Source organism: Athene cunicularia (genome assembly GCF_003259725.1).
Source record: "Athene cunicularia isolate RWA chromosome 3 unlocalized genomic scaffold, athCun1 chr3_part1, whole genome shotgun sequence".
Taxonomy (NCBI): Eukaryota; Metazoa; Chordata; class Aves; order Strigiformes; family Strigidae; genus Athene; species Athene cunicularia.
Genome location: NW_020799097.1, coordinates 45,402,205 through 45,422,354, shown reverse-complemented (window position 1 = coordinate 45,422,354; position 20,150 = coordinate 45,402,205). Strand labels below are relative to the sequence as shown.

Here is a 20,150-nt window from a genome sequence, read left to right as displayed (position 1 = left end):
TTTTTTTTTTTTTTTTTTTTTTTTTTTTTTTTTTTTACAGTTTAAATGCACCCAGCATTAAATAAAATTTAATGCAGCGTAAAAAAAAGGTTTCCACGTACGGAGTTATTTATACTCAACAAACAGGACATCTGTTTTTCTTTTCAAAAATCTGGGGTTTGAAGTTCTTAATTTCATCCAGAGTCTCTATCAAAGCCCTGAGATTTCTTTTTTGTTCTTGGAGAGCGATCCTTACAGTGAACCACAAAGAAAGTTGGTGACCAGAAGGGTCAGTTAAACTTTTAAAAAAGTAAAATAAAATAGAATTTTAAAAAAATAAATAAAATCAAAGTGACTGCTGAGACACCGTATGTGTCAACGCATCTCCTTGTATTTGGGGACTGCTGGGTTGTGCTCTAGCTGTGCTACTTAACCTGAAACACAGGGGCCCAGTGAGGGAGGAGAAGCTCGGTGGGACTGTTTTGAAGTGTTTATCACTGCGATTGTTAGCGTCGCCTCCGGACACGGCAGTAGCTGCTGGCGGCAGCACTGACGCTCCCTTTAGGCTCGTAGGGCCGGACAGGTCGGCGGTATCTCGTTGATCCTATCTATGAGCTGCGTGTTCCTCCGCTCCGCTGCTCATTTGTCACTCTGGAGGCAAATGTAAGTGTTGGAAACGTCTGAGAGGCACAACTATCTCCTCTCCTAAAACTGCGGCGACGGCAGATCTTGCCGTGGCGGGTTTCGAGAGTGCGCAGGTGGCGAGCGGTTTGGTAGCCTAGTTTAAGACGCGCTCCCCGAAACGAAGTGGCTCTGTAGGGAGCGAGGGCTCTGGTCACGCATGCAGGCGCGGCGGGGGGGTGGGCAAGGGGCTTGCGAACCACGGCGCCTGCACTGCTCGGACGGAATCGCTTTGGTACGTGAAGCGATAACGGGCATCGTGCTCTTAGCTGGGCAGGCAGGCGTTCAGGCGCCTGCATGAGGAAGCATGCGTTTGGGTCAGCACTCTGGTGTAGGGACTGAACTGCGGTTCCCTTTTCAAGAAAATCCCTTTTATTCGCTTTCAAAAGGGATGCTGAGCGCGGCGGCGTACTAGGCTGGCATTCACCCAGCAAGGATGCGGATCAGCAGAGTCATCATCGCCTCTGTTCTAGCTGTTCCCTGCATTTGTATGTCCATTTCCCCCACACCAGCCCCTCTCTGTATTTTCGCGGTTTATGCTTCTCAGTTAAGGCCAAGCACTTGCCTTAGGTCCAGGGGGAACTGCAGAGACAGAGATCAGTGTTTGGTAACGCCAAGAAACGAGGGATCCGAAGGCAACCAGCATGCTAGAGTGGTTTTGCACCAGAAACGAGACATATTTTTCTATGAGCACCTGAAATTACCGGTCGTTTCCCTCTCCTTTAATCCCCAAACCGTGAACATCAATCGCGAAACTCTACCTCAAATGACCCGAGTGGAAATGAAAGATCCCAGCGGATCTCCTTAAAGTCAGCTGGAGATCTGGCTCGATCTGTCCCCTGCTTGCCGGGGTGGCCACCACCACGGCACCAGCATTTCAGGCCGGCACAGCAAAGCAAGCAGGGAGTACTCTGAGTACTCTGGTCCCGCGGGGGCCGGTCGGACAACCCCCTCGGAGCTGTTTTCCAGGAGCGGGACCGGTTACACCCTGTGCTGCCCTGCCCTCCCTTGCCTGCGCACCAGTGCCGCCGGCACCACCAGTGCAACCCAGCCCAGGGTGGCTACCGGCGGCCCGGGGGGGCCGGGAGGGCTCCGCGACCAGCTTGTTAGCAGTCCATTTGCAGCTCCATAGCAGTCCATTCGCGCGCCCCGGGCTCCGCGCCCCGGCAGGATTTCCCCGCCTGGAAGCTGGGCTTGGGGAGCCCCGGTTCGCACCGCCCCCCCGCTCCAAAGAGCACTGCAGGGGAGCCGGCTTTCCCCTCTGGAGCGGTCCCTTTCCCCCGCCTCAGCTGTTTTTTCGCTGGAGGCAGCGCCTCGTGTATTTTCTTGCATGCATATGGACTTTAAGAACAAGGTTATATGCAGACCTCTTTTCAGCCAGGCTGACGTGCAGGAGGACTATAGTTGTTCATTCAAGATTTCCCTTGGAGAATGAGGTTACACCGCAGCACAACTTCGTTGCCCCTCGGTGTAAGGCTCCCCTTGCGCTCTCTGCTTAATTGCCTCGAGTGCGGAGGACGGCGAGAGGACAGCGGGGGAGCCAAGCTAGCTAAAGTGAGGGTGCTAAATGCCGGGAGGTCCATCACTGGCTGCGGCAACCCTCATGTGCCGCCGGAGGCTGCAATGCAGGCAGCGCGACTGCATTAAAATTTAGTTTTGTTGTGCTCAGGTCCTTGAGGTCGCGTCAAGCCTGCCTGGCTTTTCATTAGGGCACTGCAGAAGGAGAAATCGTGTCCTGCTTGCTCCTGCGGCAGGGCTGCCGCTGCTGAAATCGCTGCCCTGGGCCCAGGGGACAGCTGTAGCTTCCACTGCATCATCATCATTATCATTATTATTATTATTATTACTACTACTATTATTGTTACTCATCATCGTCATCATCATCATCCTACGGCTAGCCTGCCGTTCAGAAAAATAAATGAGAAGAACGGGCCCTGTCGTGTGCCTGCAAGCAGTGAAAGGGCTGTTTTTTAAAAAAGCAGATGTAGCAAGCCTCTGAAATGGGTACCCTGGGGTGGAGGAGAGCTGCTGGGGAAAGGTTCATGGTGGGATAGTCAAGCGGGGGGATGCTGAGCTCCTCTTACCTAGAGTCGGCTTAATTGTTTGAACGAGCTATTCAGAGTCAACATGTTATCCCTCAAACGAGGAAGGTAGGTGATGAAAGTACAGGGGAAAATAGGAGGTTATGGGGACTTGACGTTTTCCCCTGGTATGAGGTAGGCTCCACACCAGGAGGGCCGAGTAAAGGTCCCGCAGCACTAAGAATTTGCAAGTGTTTAATATACTTTGTTCCGGTATAAATCCTATAGCTACTGCAGTTCCGTACGGGTCATTCCAGTAACCCAGGACAGCTTGGATGCCTGTGTGTGTGCCGCGGGTTCCTCCCGCGTTTCACCCACCCGGCATCGGGTGCGTGGCAGAGCCGCTTGTGCCAATGCAGGCTCCTGGAAGAGGAACAGGTTTGCCCGCTGCAGCCTAGTCGTGTTATAAACCCAGTGAGGCAAAACGTGCTTCCAAAAGAGACAGACAAACCTTTGCATATCGACTCTCGTGTGCGGAAGCCGAGGAGAAAGCAAAAGAGGTGAGAACTAGCGGGTTTGTGCTTTGAAATAATAAAGACTCGCCTTTGGGACGCCTTTGAGGTGAGAAGCCTCTCTCCTTTGAAAATAGGAAGTGTTGGTCTTTTTCACTGAATTGGCGTGAAAAAATAACAAAAGGGATCATAACTTTTGGAAGATAAGGTGCAGGTCTTTGACCTGCTGGATCCCTGGTCTCCTCGCACGGTACTTCTTCACGCAGGAAAATCCCCGGGATTTTTTTCGGTTTGCTTGTGGGATAAGGAGATTTTTCTTACTATTGAGAGGAACCGGAGTGCTCTGATGTTTTGGAAAGAAGCGAGTGCTGAGTGGCATAAGTGACAAACTGGTCTGGAGGACCAGTTTCAGTGCAGGCTGAGCAGGAAGAGCGAAAATCTCTTACCTTGTGGCTTCCCAACTCCCCTGCGCGACATAGATGATGAACACGGCAAGAATGAGAAAGGGTTTGTGCAAAAGGGACTCCCCAGTTAAGAAAACAATTTTTTTTTTTTTTTTAAAAAAAAGGGGGGGGGGGGGGGGGGGGAGTGTGTAATTTCATCTTCCATAAATCCCAAGAAAGTGAATTCTAGGCTTGTGAACGGATGCCTGTAAGTATATATTCTGAACTAAACAGGTACGGTGGCAAGGGCATTTTAGCAACAAGAAGAAAGGTTATTTTTTGGTGTAATAGCAGTGTGTCAAAACCTGCTATAAATGACCTTTAAGGATTCCAGCTCTAAAGCACACATATCTGCTCTTCTTTGTATTCTGCTTGGCATATGTGACTACAGACACAGAATATTTGTTTCTTTTCTTATTTGTTCTGTACACACAGTTGCTATATCATTGATTATTAGCTGTGCATGTTTATCACATAAAGGGACTCAAGTATGAGTCAATTAATAGAGAACGCAAATGCTGAAGTTAAGTTTATATTTAGATCGCAAACAACCTCCCTTCAAACAAATGGATAATGCAAAGTGCAAATCCTTTGACTTTTTGAGCACGAGCAAATATTATAATAATTTGTCCCCAGAGAAAGCTAAGGAAGCTTTCCTGTATACATTTCATTGTCCTCTAGCATTGAAAAGAATGGCAATAGCGATAACATATACAGATGACATGGATTAGGTACCTAATTGTGACTAATCTCTGTTCTGATGATATAGTACATATATGATATCGTTCCAGCTGACCTCTTCACATTGCATTATGTAACTGGCCAATTAGAAGCACAAATTGAATGCAATTCGTTTGAAAAATTGTTTGATAAATAACTGCCATATTGATGAATGTTTTACTTAATGATGTGGTAAATGCAATTTAGTATAAATTAACTATTAATTGTATCTACACAATCTTTAAATTGTTATTGCTGTTTATAGCTTTGTGTACTACCAGATTTAAAGTGGTTGTTTAAGCAATGTGGTATCTTTATGTGTGATGGCTCAGACTTTGAAAACGGTCGTCCTTGGCATATTAAGCAGGCTTTAGGGAAATTTGTGTTTCAGGTGGGAACAAAGCTCTCCCCGTATTTCGAACAGTTACAATGAAATATTTTCACAGCTTTTCAGAGGAATCCTCTTTTTGGCCTGTCTCTGGGACATCAGGTCTCACCTTCTCTTCCTAGTCAATGGGAGAATCCCCAAACTGTATTTCCATGCCTACAGGCCTACCTTTCTTAAGCGCTTCTTTCAAATTGACCTATTTGGAATTGCCATGGAGTGTTCTCCTCAGTCAAAGGTATCTCTCAAGTGTGTGTGTAGGATAGTGAATACACTGGGAAAGTTATTACTTGCAGAAGTAATCCTGCACACCTTTTCTCATATCATTAGTGGAACTAGTTGTATGAGTAAGCTTAGCCATCTAACTTTAATACTTGATATAAGGCTTAGTGACTTTAACTGGATATCATATTTTTTTCTAAGTAGTCAGAAACAGTAGAAACAAATTTGACTTGCTGCTTTCCCTTTATATTTCTTTGCATTAATGGGAATTTTGCCACTTAATTGTGCACAGTTTATCTGTTCAATCTATAATATACTTTTTCCTAAGACTGAAAAACCTACCATCATTCCCATCATACCATGATTTGATTAGCAATGTAAATATATAGAGGAATTGTTTTAATAAATCAAAATGCTTGGGAAGCATATGCCCCAAAGCAAAAGAGTATAAAAGGATTCCTCTTGAACTACTCAGTGCGGTATTCTGTTTGTTCACCATTAGTTTTTATTACAGACTTGTCTCCCTGGAACATTGTTTATATATTTCTTGCAAATATGAGACAGGCTTTTCCAGGTGTCCACAATACGTTTCTGCAGTTCTTCTTTGTTCATGTAGGGGCTTTCCTAGCTACCATTTGTTTAATTCACTCCAAATTTCCATGCTTGTATTTAAACCAGGTGACTGTAATGGCCAAGGCACTAAAACTGTGGGCCAGAGTCTACAGTCACTGCTCCTATGAAGAAAGTTTTATTTGCTAGCACAAGGATTAAAGCACTGCAGCTCAGATCCACAGGAAAAAAAAAGAAAAAAAAGAAAAGCAGTTTAAATGCATACATACTGATAGTCTCACACGGCATGAAGTTCAGGATTGCAAATAAGTGTCTCTATTCCAAGAAAGAGAAGTGAACTCAAATGCTTCATCCTTTTCCTATTCAATGTGTCAACTGTTCCAGGCCTTTGGAAACCCCCTCCTCCCAAACACTGAGTTACAGATCTTGTAAAATGATTGTCTGGGGTTGAGACACATTCAGCAGGGGCAATGGCTGAAGTAATTACTATCTCCAGCTGTCTGCCTTACTCCATTGATGAAAGGTACAGGGTCTGCTCTAGGGACTCTTACTCCTAAAATGCCACGGTTTATGGTTTAAGGTAAACTGCTACAGATTTCACATTACATGGAAGCATTGGACTGTACACTGTAGCACAGCTGTTCCTGCTAGAGAGGTTGTTCACACTTTATCCTTACTCTGCCCTTCCGCACTCTGAATGGCATAAATGAGGCTTGTGAACACTACTACAGCAGCTGGGTGCTTCAGTCCCTTTGGGGATTAGCTCCAGTGGTCCTCCTAGATGGCAGAGGAGGGGAAGACCAGAGGCCATGGAGTTGAGGGTTATGTTTACTGCTCTGTGATAGTTGAGAGATCTGAAGACAAGTGAGGCAGTTGGAAGAGCATCTGCTGGTTTTACCACACGACAATTATATCTCATCTATGGATTTGTGTTAGTGGCTGTGCAGAAGAGGCAGGCCAGGCAGTTGAACTGCTACCAAAGGATTCCCCTCCACACTATCACCATCTCAATACTCTGCACAAAACTGGATGCAGAACTGGCTCCTGCTTTCATAACAGCAACAGTGTGTTCCTTAAGCAGGCTTACAATTTTACTAGCTCTGCTTCTGTTTCCTTAATCTGTTGCATGCTTGCTCTCATTGCTCTGTGCTGCATCTCAGTACTCCTGTGGTTCCCATGTTGTTTCACTGTAATTATAATGAGATACGACAGGTGTGACAAGTTACTAAACTGCTTCTGAAGTAAGCTCTTCCCTCTATGTTATGGTGCTCTTGCTAGTTTTTATATGTACGCACACAAACGTGGCATTTCGACATGGCCTAAATTAAGTGTTAACAAATAAATCTCCTCTGTCCATTCAACAGTGGCAAGTATCTGTTTAAAATCTAATTCTCCTTCCCTCACCTCTCTTTTGTACTTTACAGCATGGGCCAGGCTCCAGCACACATGTTCATACTCAGTAGGTTGCTTCAGAGGCAGCCCCTTTCACTTTGATGACACTATTTATGGAGGCAGGCATCGTTCTGTGTGAACAAGGGTATAGCATCTGACCCTTCTGAAGGCTTGGGACGGCTGAAGTCTGGAGTCAATCACATGATCTTTAACACAGTTAGACAATTTATTCCTGTTGTCTTTTGTTATCATCCACTTAGTGCAATTAAATTGCAGAAGTCCTGATTTACTAAATCACTTGAGCACATGGTAGGCTCTGAAAGTGCTTAGACATAACTTTCAGTACATGTTTATATACTAGTGAATTCAGTTTTGAAATAAAAAAAACCCTTAGGCACACGCTTAGAAATAAGTATATTCCTTGGTTTTGCCAAAGAGAGATGACTTGAAGAACGCATTTGTTACTGTGTTGAATTGGAACCTAATAAAGAACAGCCGTAGTTTTTCAGCTACAAACCACTGTGTATAAATCTTGGGGGCAGCAATGTTGAAAATAACAGCTATTATCTGCTGAAGTTTCAGTGCAGCTATGGAAACTCAAATGCCTGGCTAACTAAAGTTTGGCTATATCCCTAGCATTGTGTGGATATTTTGACATAGAAGATCTTTAAACACATCTAATATTCAACGTTCTTACATCTGTGCTGTCAGTTAGGAAGTGAACATGCACAGTCTGCCCTAAAGGCAACCTGTTCCCAAGTAGCCTGTGGCTTTTGATCATCTCTGTATTTCGTTTGGCAGCTGGTAGCCTGGGCTGTTGCCATAGAAAACTCTCTCCCTCTGACTTAGGTCCTGGTTAACTGAAATCCACCCAAAGGCACTGCACACTATTTTTCTCTTGCTGTTTCCAAAGACTATTTTGTACACAGAACAAAATAATAACCTTTAATGACTGCTTCATGAAGCATATCCCAGTAGAGTATTTGCTCAAATAAAGGCTAGATTTTGGGGATAAATAGCCTGATAGCATCTTCCCATTTGCAGCCAAATTGCTGAACAATGTTCCCCAATATAACTCTGTTGATCTTAAGCTGTGAGTAAGAGAGTTAAAGCAAAAGTGTAATCTTCTGAAAGATCATCATCTTCCTTAGTGCTTCCTAGTCTGGGAAAACCAGTAATGGGAGTGGGGATGTGGCATCAGTCCGAAGAAAACTTGATATCTGTGTGACTACAACTGTGTAACTTAACATGGGAATACACAATTAAGGCATCCATGGTGATGTGATATCTAGTGAGTTCAAGAAAGTGATAGGAGACAAGGTGCACAGCAGCATTTGCACAGGTGTAGTACTCTGGACTTGCTGCATATGTGCTACAGAAGTGGTCGCCAGAAATATGGTAAATCCATATGTATGGTAAATCCAGTATATCCATTATGATATACTGGAGTTGTTGTACAAATCAAATGTTCTTTTATTCCAGCTGCAGATTAGCTGTAGTGTTGGTCCAAGGACAGTTGTAGGATGGCAGTGGAGTCAGTCTGCATGTATGCTCTGGACATTTTTATGGCAACATGCAGTGGCCTGGTCAGACACGCTTCCAGGCATCCAGAAACCCTTGATAAATGTGCATGTGAAGCAGTGACAACAGACTGGCTGAAGTCAGGTAAGACCCCGGACTGTCCTAGTCAAAGCAAGGACTAAGAGAGAAAAGGTACTAGTCAGATGATAGATTTAAATTTCCAAAGAAGATTGTAGCCAGATGTTCTTGTGTTTTATTAAATGTTTTTTTTTAAAAAATTATTTGTTGAGAAATTTTAGATATGCCTAGTAAGTATTTCACTACCTATAACCATTCAACCCACTGGAAACTTACTCTTCAGTTTCGGAAACTGGATTTTGACATTGGCATACATTTCTGGAACTGTGTGTGTTAACCATCACTTGTTGTTAGGATTATTGTTGAAAAGCATTAACTACCATTAAAAAAGTTCTGAATTTGACAGAAGATGTGTGGTCAACAGTAGTACGGTGGTTCAATGTACGGTAGTTTAATTTACTCGGTGGCCCAGAGGGCCTATCTAGTCAGGCAGGTTATCTTGTATCAATTTTTACATATAATGAACCCACTTAACAAATATAACTATGTATAATGTATACTTTGAGGAGCTAGAAGAAGTGATTATCAGGAAAGTATCAAATAAAATGGAGAATTATGCGTTATATAAAACACTGTGATATTGGCTTTTCTTGCTATTTGTTGACATAAATGCTTTATACATTGAATGTCTATCGAAGCTGATGACCAAGGCTGAGCGATATATAAACAGAGCCTTAGACTCAAGTGGCAAGTACAGTGAGTGGGATTTGGCTGCAGTAGAGGTTTGGCTGTGGGTTGGAAGGAGATAAAAGGCAGTCTAACTCAGGTACAAATAATGAAATGAGAAAACAGGTATATTAATTTGTAAACCCCCCAAAAAGCCATTCTCCCCAAATGCCAAAAAACACATGCAAGTCCTTGCCTCTGTTCCTTCCCTTAGCTCCTCTAAAATTTAAGTGAAACAAGGTTCAGTTGAAAAGCATTTATTAATTATCATATCATGGTTTCTTGCTTTGTGGGCAGATAATGGCACACAACAGCCTTCAGCGGCAAAGCTGAGGAACTCTGGACAAGTGAATTGAAAAGGCTTTCATTGTAGAAAAATCTTGCTTCTTCTGAGGAAGGTGAAAGTCTTGGGACAGGAAAGGACTAATCTGATGAAAGAGAAAGTGATCTGTAAATGGGAACTCCTCACCACATGGGCTTCATGAATCCTTTTGGACTCAACATATTTCTTCATTATGGGGCACAGCTGATCAGAAAATGCAGGCTGGAATGATGGACAAGTATGTTATGAGGTGTGAAGATAGGAAATTTTCCAAGGAGGAACAAACAGAATAATCAGTAAACCGTTTTTCAGGAACAAAATTTTTCTCAAATAAACTATTCCCAGATCATAGAAGCTTGTCAGAAAGTCATCACAGAAAATCTAACTGATTTTAAGGATCTTAGGAAGGTTGTCAAAAGAGAGATTTTAATTATGGGTAATGTAGAGGAGTTGATAAAATCCAAAATATGAATAAATTAACTTTTACAGTAAATTATTAAAAGTAATCACAGCAGATTGTCAGGACCACTCTTCACTGCACAGTTTCAAAGGAGCTGAATTATGAAATTGCTTAACTACTGTAGTATAGAGTGTAACGTAAGAACAGCCATGCAGGATCGGACACATACTGATAGTGACTGTGGCAAATGCTTTGGAAAGAGTTTAAAAATAGGACAAACGTGCAGTAATGCTTCCCCAACATTTTTTCCCAGTCCTCAAGAAGTTCAAATGACTTCCTAGAAAGTGAGATCTTTGAGTTTGTTAGTGTTTTTTTTCCTCCACAAATGTATCTGTTTACTTTTTGAAACCGTGTGAACTTTTGCCAAGCTTAAGTAAATGTGGTAAGAAAGGCCTCCTTTTGTTGTGAAAGTGTCACCTTTTCATTCCTTTCGTAGCTCATACTTCTTGTGTTAGGAGAAAAAGTGAAAAACTGCTTCCTACTCGTTTTCTCTCTGTTGCTCATAATTTACAGATCTTATTTTGTTGTACCAGCCATCTTTTTTTTCAACCTGAGGAGTCTCCTTAGTTGTTTCTCATAGAGAGGCTCTTCCAAGCCCACCACCCTTGTTGACCCACTCTGAGCTTTTTCAGGTTGTCAGATGGGAAGGTCAGAGTATAAAATATTTGAGGTGTCAGTGCATGAGGGGTTTGTGCGTGGTATGAGGTGTAATCTAATTTTTATAATCTTCATTTACTGTGTAATTATACAATGATGTGCATTTTCTTACACACAGGGCAGTCTGTGTTATTGATGACTTCTCTGCAATGTGATCCATTTTTCTTTTGTGAAACTTCTCAGTGTAAGTTGTGAAGTATATCAATTAAAGCATTCTTTGCCAAAATGGAGTTTAAGGCTACTAGTTTTAGAAACAAAAAATCTGAAACTAGGTTTCAAACACCATACTTAAACACCATAGAGGTCAGAATTGTATATATACCCCTGATAACTTGGAGCCCATAATTGTCTTTTGTGGCTTCTGAACACTCAGAAACAGGACTTTTATCCAATTTTGTGCCAACTTTTCAGTTACCGATATTTACAAAACATAGAATAGTCAGATTTATTGAAAGCGTCTTGGTTGTTTCAGCCTTTTTCCTTGTCGTGAGTGGACAGAACTTGTAGGAGGCTTTTATCTCTAAAAAAGGTGGCTGGATTTTAAAATGAAAACACTCAACATCAGTCATGAAAATCATTAGGAGCTTCTTTTGTTTCTTATCATATATCTTAATGTGCTATAGGAATCCTTAGGATTTAGAAACCTGTTAAATTATAATCTCTGCTAAAAAACCTTTAGCATCCTTTCAAATCCTTTTGTCCAAGCATATCGTATAGCTATATAGTGTGCTATTTCCAATAATTTTTGCTCAGTTAGGTACACAATAACAATGGTATTACATGTATTCAATCAAGTATTTTTATTCATGGAATACGTCTCAAATTTATTTTAGCAGTTTAAATAAGTGAGTTTAATGTATATTTAGTCAAGCATTACAGTAGTGAGGGTTTAGGTAGATTAGAAATAAATGAATCCAATTAAAGAACACGTCTGTGAAATTTGATATGTCATAGGCATGAATGAACTGTTTGCACAGCAACTGTAAAGAAATCATTAATGATTAACTATCTAGAAGAGGTTTAATCAAGGATAAGCGGTATATGACATAGTTAAAATAATTTGTTTAGAATACATGGAGAATCTGAAATAACAAAAACATGCTTTGCATTAATATTGACATGAGTACTGGTCTCAGGGAATGTATTTTTTTTGTTATCTGTGGTAGACATGTAGCCTGGGACTGCAGCTGAGAGTTAACTTAGTAATATTAGCTATCATGCATTGATAGTGGGAGTTTGTTCCTTCCAAGAAAAATCTTAATAGGTGAGACAGACAAAGATATTTCACAAAAGCGTTTTCTACAAGAATATATTGTTATCCTCCTTTTCAGAGTGAATATTCAGCAATGTTAAGGTAGGGATTCTCAGAAGTGATCAGTGTGGGACTAAATTTGACCCTCCTAAAACTAAAAGTCCCACTGGCTGCCTTGAAGGGAACCTCAGGCAAGTGCCAAGTGCTTGCTAAAATCCCAGATACATGATTTTTCCAGTGTGGTACCAGTAGTCTCTTGTGAGGATTGAGAATTGAATCCAGATCACTTGTCTACTAGATCGCTGTCTTAAAGGTGTCAGAGGTATTCAAGGTATATTTTTTAACACATGAAAATATTTAGAAATCTGAGATGGGAAAGTCTACCCTGTATAAAAGCAGTCTGTTGCACTGTTGTCAGTCAGGCATTCTGCAAAACTGAAACCGTCTTACAGGGGTATGTGAGAACTTAAGTTTATGTGGCATTAATTCCTAAAGGGGTGCTGCGTACATGCACTTGCCAATGCACTGAGGTGACATTGGCTTTTATGGAGTGGTTGAAAGGGAGTAGTTGGAAGAAAAAAATTAGACTTTTTAAAGTCTCATGTAATGGGCCTTTTGTTTATTCAGAAATACTATTTTGAATGTGCAGGTGAATTTAAAGTATTGGAAAACCTCAAATGATTACAAAGAAGTCACCACAGCAATATAATAAAGGCTGACAGTGTGAACGTGTCCATGGAGTTCTGCAAGGTTTAACATGCCTTCAGATAAAGTATTCTTAACTATTTGGTGACCATCCAAAAAACCAGAGAAAACATTGCAGGCTATGTCCCTCTAATCCAAATTTCGCATTAGCAGGCAGATTCTAACATATACAAACATTTATAAACTTCTGTCAAATATATTTCTCCATTTAACTTGGCGAGCACTAAATATACATCAAACATGACTTTTAGCCAGTTGTGCTCCTAGGCACCTCACATTCGAAAGAAAGCATTCCCAGGATAAATAAATGTTACGGAATTAAACTCAGGCCATCATATTTTATTTATTTAAAGCATTATTTTTCAGTGCTGTCTATAACTAAAAATGGTAATTATCTTTATATAATTAGCCTAAGATATCTTTGGCATTTTATTCACAAAAAATAATAAATCTGTGGTGCATATTTTCATTTAGCAAATCTTGTAAATAAAGACAAATACAGTGTACAAAGGGCTCTTTTTGGAGGCTGAGATGACTAAACATGTGGTTGGGAATGACAAACTCTACCTTCAGACTGCTGAAAACTCTGCAACACGATGATTATCTAGAGACCAGGATGTTTTATTTAACTCCAACTGACAGTTAAATGACTGTATTCTGAGATGAGAAACCAATCAGGGAATATATAAAATTTCTCTGCCAGTAGATGTCTAGAGGATGTCCTCAGACATTTGCGTTAAATGATCCGTATAGGAAACTTCGTGCTTCAGTTTTCCTGAATGTATCAAATCATTTAACTAAACTTCCTGGTTTGAGTTGCTCTATCTTTAAAAACACATACAGAAACATGATATTGTGCATGTGAATCTCATGGCTGGAGAAGCTGTAAACTTTGACTCAATGAGATGTAAAGAGCTACCATTGCTTATGCTATATATTGAGATAAATGGGTGCCTGGAACTTAATAAAGGGATCCAATATACAAATCTCATACTCTTTCAAGTAGATGCATTGCTTAACCATTAAGCATACTAATGATAAACAACCATTTGCAAGATTTCTGGAGGGTCTTCCCAATTACTTTTGGGACTTTTCACTTTAAGTTTTAGAAAGGAGGATTGCTAACATCATCCCAATAACTGATGGAAAAACTGAGGCAGGGAGTATCTCTGAGAATGCACAACTGGATGTCAGTGTAGTTTCATAACAGTGAGTGAGGTTCAACAGCTTTTTTCCTGCTTTGTCCTGAAATTTGGCTTGCTGTATGAGATAAGCGAAACCTCCTTATTTTGATTCTCCTGGAAGATGCGAAAGGGATTGCATATGCTCCTTCTGACAAGTCTCGTGAGCAGACTGAGGCCTTTGTAAACATTTCTGAGACACATTGTACATGAACAGAGGACACAACAGATGAGGAAATTGTCTGTTTTGTTGTACCATCTGCTGATTCAGAAAGCCATGAAGATGACAAACAACCAGAATCTGTTCTCTTTTCACTCATCTGCTGAATGGTGCTCTGTTAGCATTGCATGAGCTGGAGTGTGGAAATGTTAAAAGTTGCAGGCATTGTTTAAAAGTAGAAGAACGATATATTACAGTATTGTGGTCAGACATGCATGAGGAAGAGCCAGACTTTTACCACCTTCATGGTTGATTTTAGCCGAATTGTGACAACTCAGCAAAATACAGCAAACATTAATGACGTTAACACATTTAGTTTAATCTCACAATTTCTATTTTGTGTTCTGTTAGACTGGCAGAAAATATATTTTTTCTGATTTTTAACTGAAAGAAATGCAGAGTGTATATGACCATTCTCATAGGTTTTTCATGTAAAACTAGAGGAAATGAGGAACATATTTTATGCATTCAACAGAAATGATAGTGCAGCCAATGAAAATTGCACCTTGTTTTTTTTGCATGAACTTCTGCAAGTTCATCAACACGGCAAAGTGCCTTCCACTTTGCTTCAGTCATGTGAATGATTGTACCCATGATGTACAAATCTGCTGCATTAACATCATCTAATGTTTTTGCTTTTAGCTTGTAATTTATTGATTACTTTAATACATGTTAAGGAATGACATGGGTGTAGATTATCCAGTGTTTGTCAGGTTTAGGTGGTCAAATGGCACCTTTTTATTCTTAATTAGCTGTGATTTCCAGTCACAGTATGATTACTGCATGTTGTTCAGGCTATAAATTGAAAGATACCTAAGGATAAGAGTACCTGTTTCCAGTTGTATACTGGTATTTTGATTGCTGCTGGAGAAAATGAACTGAAATGCATTTGTAATCCAAAGCTGTAACTCCACATATGGAAACTGAATTTCTGTGAATCTTCATTAAGGTGTCTACGTTTAGTGTCTTTTGATGGATTTAAATACAGTGTAAATATCTGCCTCTTTGCTGGTTGTCTGTGTATTCTCAGTCACTTCATATATGGCTTATTCTTCCTTTCTGGCATGTTGCGTCTTTAATGTAAAAAGATGCTCTTATGGCTTTTGCAGAGTTTTCTATGGGCTGAGCGTTTTTTTCTTCTTTTTTTTTGGAGCTTTTCTTCTTGTTTTGAAGGTTATGCTGCTTATGTCTGTAGATATATAAGATCTCTATTCTTGAGTCTGTCCTTCTTAAGTTGTTTTGGTTGAATCTGGATATTTATTCTTCACTAATGGATGTCACTATTTTATTCCTTCCTCTGGATACATCCTGTTGAGCTCCTCTTTCTATTTGACAGCATTTTGGGCTTACATTTTGGCAATGGTAGCAGGCAGAAAGTGTCCTCTAAAGCTAAATTGTGAGAACTCTTCACAAAAGTGTTATAGATCCAGCTGGCATCTAAGTCTGTGCAAACAGGTTGGCTTCCTCTTCCAAACACTTTTCTGCTTTAGCCTCTGCTCCATCTATGCAGCTTGCTATAAATAGATCTCTTTAGTAAAGAATGCTTTGTACTCAACTTTCAGATGCTTTATTGCAGAGAAGTGCAGTTGGTACAGCTGTCAATCCTTGTTTTTTCATCATGCTAGCTCTAATACATCAGTAAGTGCTTTCAAAATTAGGCTCAAGCTTTATAATGGACACTGGAAGAGCCAGAGACATGGCACAGAGTGGAAATGCTTCTAGGAGTTAGATATGAGAAGAAAATGGGAAGCAGCATATTGTAGCAAGAAGATTTTATGCTTTGACTTCTGATTTCTTTTTGATTACAGTGAAGCATGGTAATGCAGTCTGTAGGTGCCTGATACATTGACCATACTGGTCAGATTCTCATATGGGGGGGAGGGACAAGGTAGAGAAATAATACATTTTTGGAAGCATATGCTACCAAAAGCATATGCATCCAAGTTTTTTGAGGAGTCAAAGAGGACCTAGAATTTCCATCCAACTGTGGAAAGAATGGCTGTTTCCCATCAAGAAAAGGTGGAGGTCTTCAATATGTTTCCCTTTGCAAAGAAGCATCACTTTGGTCTTGTCTGGATTCAGTTTGATCCATCTGTTCTTCATTTAAGAGCTAATTTCCTGTAGTTATTCTGATGTTTTATAGTGATGATAGTTGCATCAGAAAATGAGATAAATAGTAGATTGTCAGCAACATACTGTTAGCAATTGAACACATGCCATATCACTCTCTCTCTCAGCAGTCTCATGTAGATAGATGTAGATTGTATGGATCCCTGTGGGATCCTGAAGGTGAGGACCTTGGAGGAAGAAGCTCATATCCACCACTTTTTTTTTTACATTTACATGTAGAACACAAGATGCAGTACTACTGTATTTCTGGGACTGTGTAATAGAGGATTCAGGTGTCTGGAAACAGGAATCTGGAGATTACAGTTCCACGGTTGGCGAAAGTTTTATAAATTCCTCCAGGAAGTTGTCAGAATTTCCATCTGTAGCTTGTGTACCACTAGGAGCCCTGGTTCCTCTAGTCCTTTGCCTCACAGTGCATATGGATATACTCAAATGTTTTCATTTCTTGGTGAAACATCTTCTTTATCTGACATTGAGACCACAGGACCCTTTCTCCATATTTTCTTTGCCTTTTTTTTTTTTTAACTTCTGGTATTTGTCTTGGCCTGTTACTATTGGTGTTGTGGTGTCTATCTTGGATCTTCTGAAGGGTAGTTGTGCTAGGATAGGGTTGAGATAATATTGAATCATGACTCAGTGATGCAAAAAAGTCCAGGTGTTTCATCTGGAAGGACAGCACAGATATGTTCTTTTTCTAAGGAGAAACTTTGGCAATAAGAACCTCAGACAGTTTTCTTCTTATAATTTGTTTAATGTTGTTACCATCTAAACAATTGGCTGCAAATACCAGCTTGTGGTGTTTATTCTAATGTGTGGTGTGAGAAGGTGAATCCTCACCAAGGACTTAGAAAAGTACACATGCATGGTTTGGGCATACAAGGTTTTGGGCAGCCTGGTTTGCCTGGGGTTTTTTTAGGTTCCCATGACCTAGAAGCATTGTACAGCGTAGTCTCTATGATTTGAATGCCTGGCCCTTACAGAGATCATAACAGCAGGCAAGTAGTGTTGGAGTGATGGTCTGTGGTCTGAATACTGGTGTGGTGTTTTGTCCAATTTTTAAAAAAATCTTCCACTGACATAAGAAAACAGCAGACTGTTACAGGGTGGCATACACCAGAGATGGAGAGAACTATGGGATCTCCAGTAAAAAGGAAGGCAAAAGGGTTGGTAGGTTCAAAAATGAAACAGGACCTCCTCATATCCCTAAGACTGTGAATGACTTACCTACTTAGTTTTGACTAATTTTAATTTCCGTAGGCAATTATTTCTGCATCTGACACTGAGACCACAGACCCTTCCTTTTCTTATAATCAAATAGTCAGGGTGAGACTGATAGTTTTTTCAGTACTATTGGTAATATCTCATGCTACTGTAGTAGTTAAATATGAAAATTAATTGACACCCTTTGTTTCTGATGTTTTGCATGACATAAAGATAATTTGGTAGGGCTCAATTTTGGAGGCAGATGGTTTGCGTGTCAAGACAAGGTGTCTGGATGGATATTCCTAGGGTAACCATGGGAAAGATTAACGTTTTCAAAATATGTGGATGAGCCTTACCTGTCACATAGGCCAAAGCAAATTTTTACATTCAGATGCTTTCACTGCAGGCAGGATATTTGAAAGGCAAATATTATAGAAGAGGCCTATGTTTATTAAAGCCAAAATTTGAAGAAATGGCCTCATTAAGAAGTAATTTTGCATTAGAAAACATTAATTAAACTTGGCCAGTCTCTGCTATGGACTGGAGAGTGTAGTCAGCACAGTTCTAATGTCAACGATTCATTCTCATGTGTTATATATACATGGATACATATACATGCTCTGCATTGCCAAAAAACCTAAGCCTTTTCAACCAACAAGTTTGTATCAGGTTCAAAAAAAGTTTAGTGTAGAACTGGCATGAATTAATTTGTCTGTTTTGCAGATTTACCTGTGGCTGTTCAAAGGTTTATCCCATTATTTCGCTTATATTTGTGATTTATCATTTACCTGTCTGCTCCTGACTTTTATCTGAAAGCATTTCAGTGTACTAAACTGTGATATGCTCAGGTGGTGCAGCTCCTTTCTAAAAAGACGTTAGACTGTCACAGCTTACATTGATATATGTGTGATTATAGAGCAAGATATTGTTGCTAAAGCTGGGCGAACAATTTATTATTAATATAATTCATTAAGGATGAGTCTTTAGGTATAGATGGAATATGGGGTAATTTGTGAATGAGTGTGTTGCCTCCTTGACTGCATAAGAGAAGCATTATTCTTCCCTTGTTCTCCCACTTCTCTGCTGATTAACACAAAAGAAGAGAAAAGCCATGAATCCTCCCTCTTTTCCTCCAGGTAGGTAGGACAGGAAGAAACTCTTGCTTTGCTCTCTTTTAATAAATCATTGTCAGAATAGGTTCCGTATGACTACATGAAAGCTGGAGAGCTCACTTCATACTCCCCTGGGTATCAGCAGACGTGCAGATGTGTGCAGAGGGGTGCAGTCCAATGCATATGCCCTCGTTATGCTTAGTGAGACATAGTGAGCAACGCCAGTTTTCTTTACTTTTATGTATTCATTAGAAAGTTTGAAGAAACTAATGCTGAGCTTCACAAACTGCCATTATATCTAGCTCTCCATAGAAAACCTCTAGTATTTTGTGAGTGGGGGAAAGACCATTTAAATAATAAGTTTTGTATTTATTTAGCTGTTTTCTATGATTGGTAAACTCATTCAGTATAAGAAATTTCAAACAATGGAATAAACACTCACAAGACTTATAGAAGAAGAAAAATTCAAAAATTTGCATCAATTGCCTGAAACCTTGTAAACAATGAAAAATATAACTTTAAAGATGAAGTGTTTTCCATTAAAAAAAAATAATTGTCTAATTTATTTAGTTATCTATGTAGACTGTTATGTGCAACCCCACACATACATGAACACACACACGTACATAAGTGGTAAGTTTGTACAGTTAAAAAAATTTTGAGGTAAATGTATCCTACTTACTGCTTAGCTATGTGACCAATGCAGAACTTTAATATTAATCTCAGAAATTTCCATACCATTGTTTTTTATTACTGAAGAAAGTAGATCAGGATGATAACAGTTGAATGCAAAAAGCAATCATATTTTCAGTCTAAAAATAGTCATTGTTTAGTAAGCTATGCTACATAAACGTATTAGGGGGATGTACTGACTTGCCCTGCATGGTTTTATTCTTTTTCCTTAAAAATATCTTTTGTTTCCACCCCCCACTAAGAAGAAAGGAATGTTTCCTATTAAGATATGAAGTGAGTTTGTTTTTCACTTTTTCCTTTTATATAGGGATACTGAATATAAAGGACTACAGCTCTCCCTGGATCAGGTCACTGCTACCAAGCCGGCATTCTCATATGCAAATTCAACTCCGACCATAACGGATAATAGAAAGGGAAGCAAATCTCGCCTCTCGAGCACAAAGTCAAAATCAAGGACATCACCATACCCACAGGTAGTTGTCTTTGAAAAACAAAATTAAATTTTTTTTAATATCTTGATTTTGACTGCTATTTTACCCAAGTAATTAGAAGAGGTCAAAGAGCTCAAAGGGAATCAAGGCCAACAGGTTTTGAGATCTTGAGAAAGGAATATGTTGCTTTAAACTGTTTCTAAAAAGCTGGAAACATTTAAGTCTCAGCATGCATAATAAATCATCATCAACAACAATAACAGCACAGGGCTCAGAGTTAATGAGGAGCGGACAGAAGGACAAGTGAAAAAGTTGGTTTTGAAATACTTGGTTTGAGAGGATTGTGAGTTTTGCCATTCGAGAAAGCTTGCTTTTTCTTACTTACTCTTTAATAATGCCAACATATCTAGAAAGCTGCCAGATGTTTGACGGCAGTTATTTTAGTCAGAAGGAGTGAGTTTTGGTGAGGGAAAGCAACAAGCTAACTTGCTGAACTGGAAGAAGAAAGCTTTTCTATGTACAAAGCTTTGAAAG

General features: G+C 40.1%; 1 protein-coding gene across 1 annotated transcript in view; it reads left to right on the top strand.

Moving 5' to 3' along the window:
- The window catches only part of SIM1 (SIM bHLH transcription factor 1), a 44,710-nt gene that overhangs the window by 13,112 nt on the left and 11,448 nt on the right, over positions 1-20,150 (top strand). The window contains exons 6-7 of the mRNA XM_026844140.1: positions 2,970-3,241; positions 19,493-19,658. Coding sequence (XP_026699941.1) covers positions 2,970-3,241; positions 19,493-19,658 — 438 coding nt within the window. The remainder of the gene's footprint in view (positions 1-2,969; positions 3,242-19,492; positions 19,659-20,150) is intronic.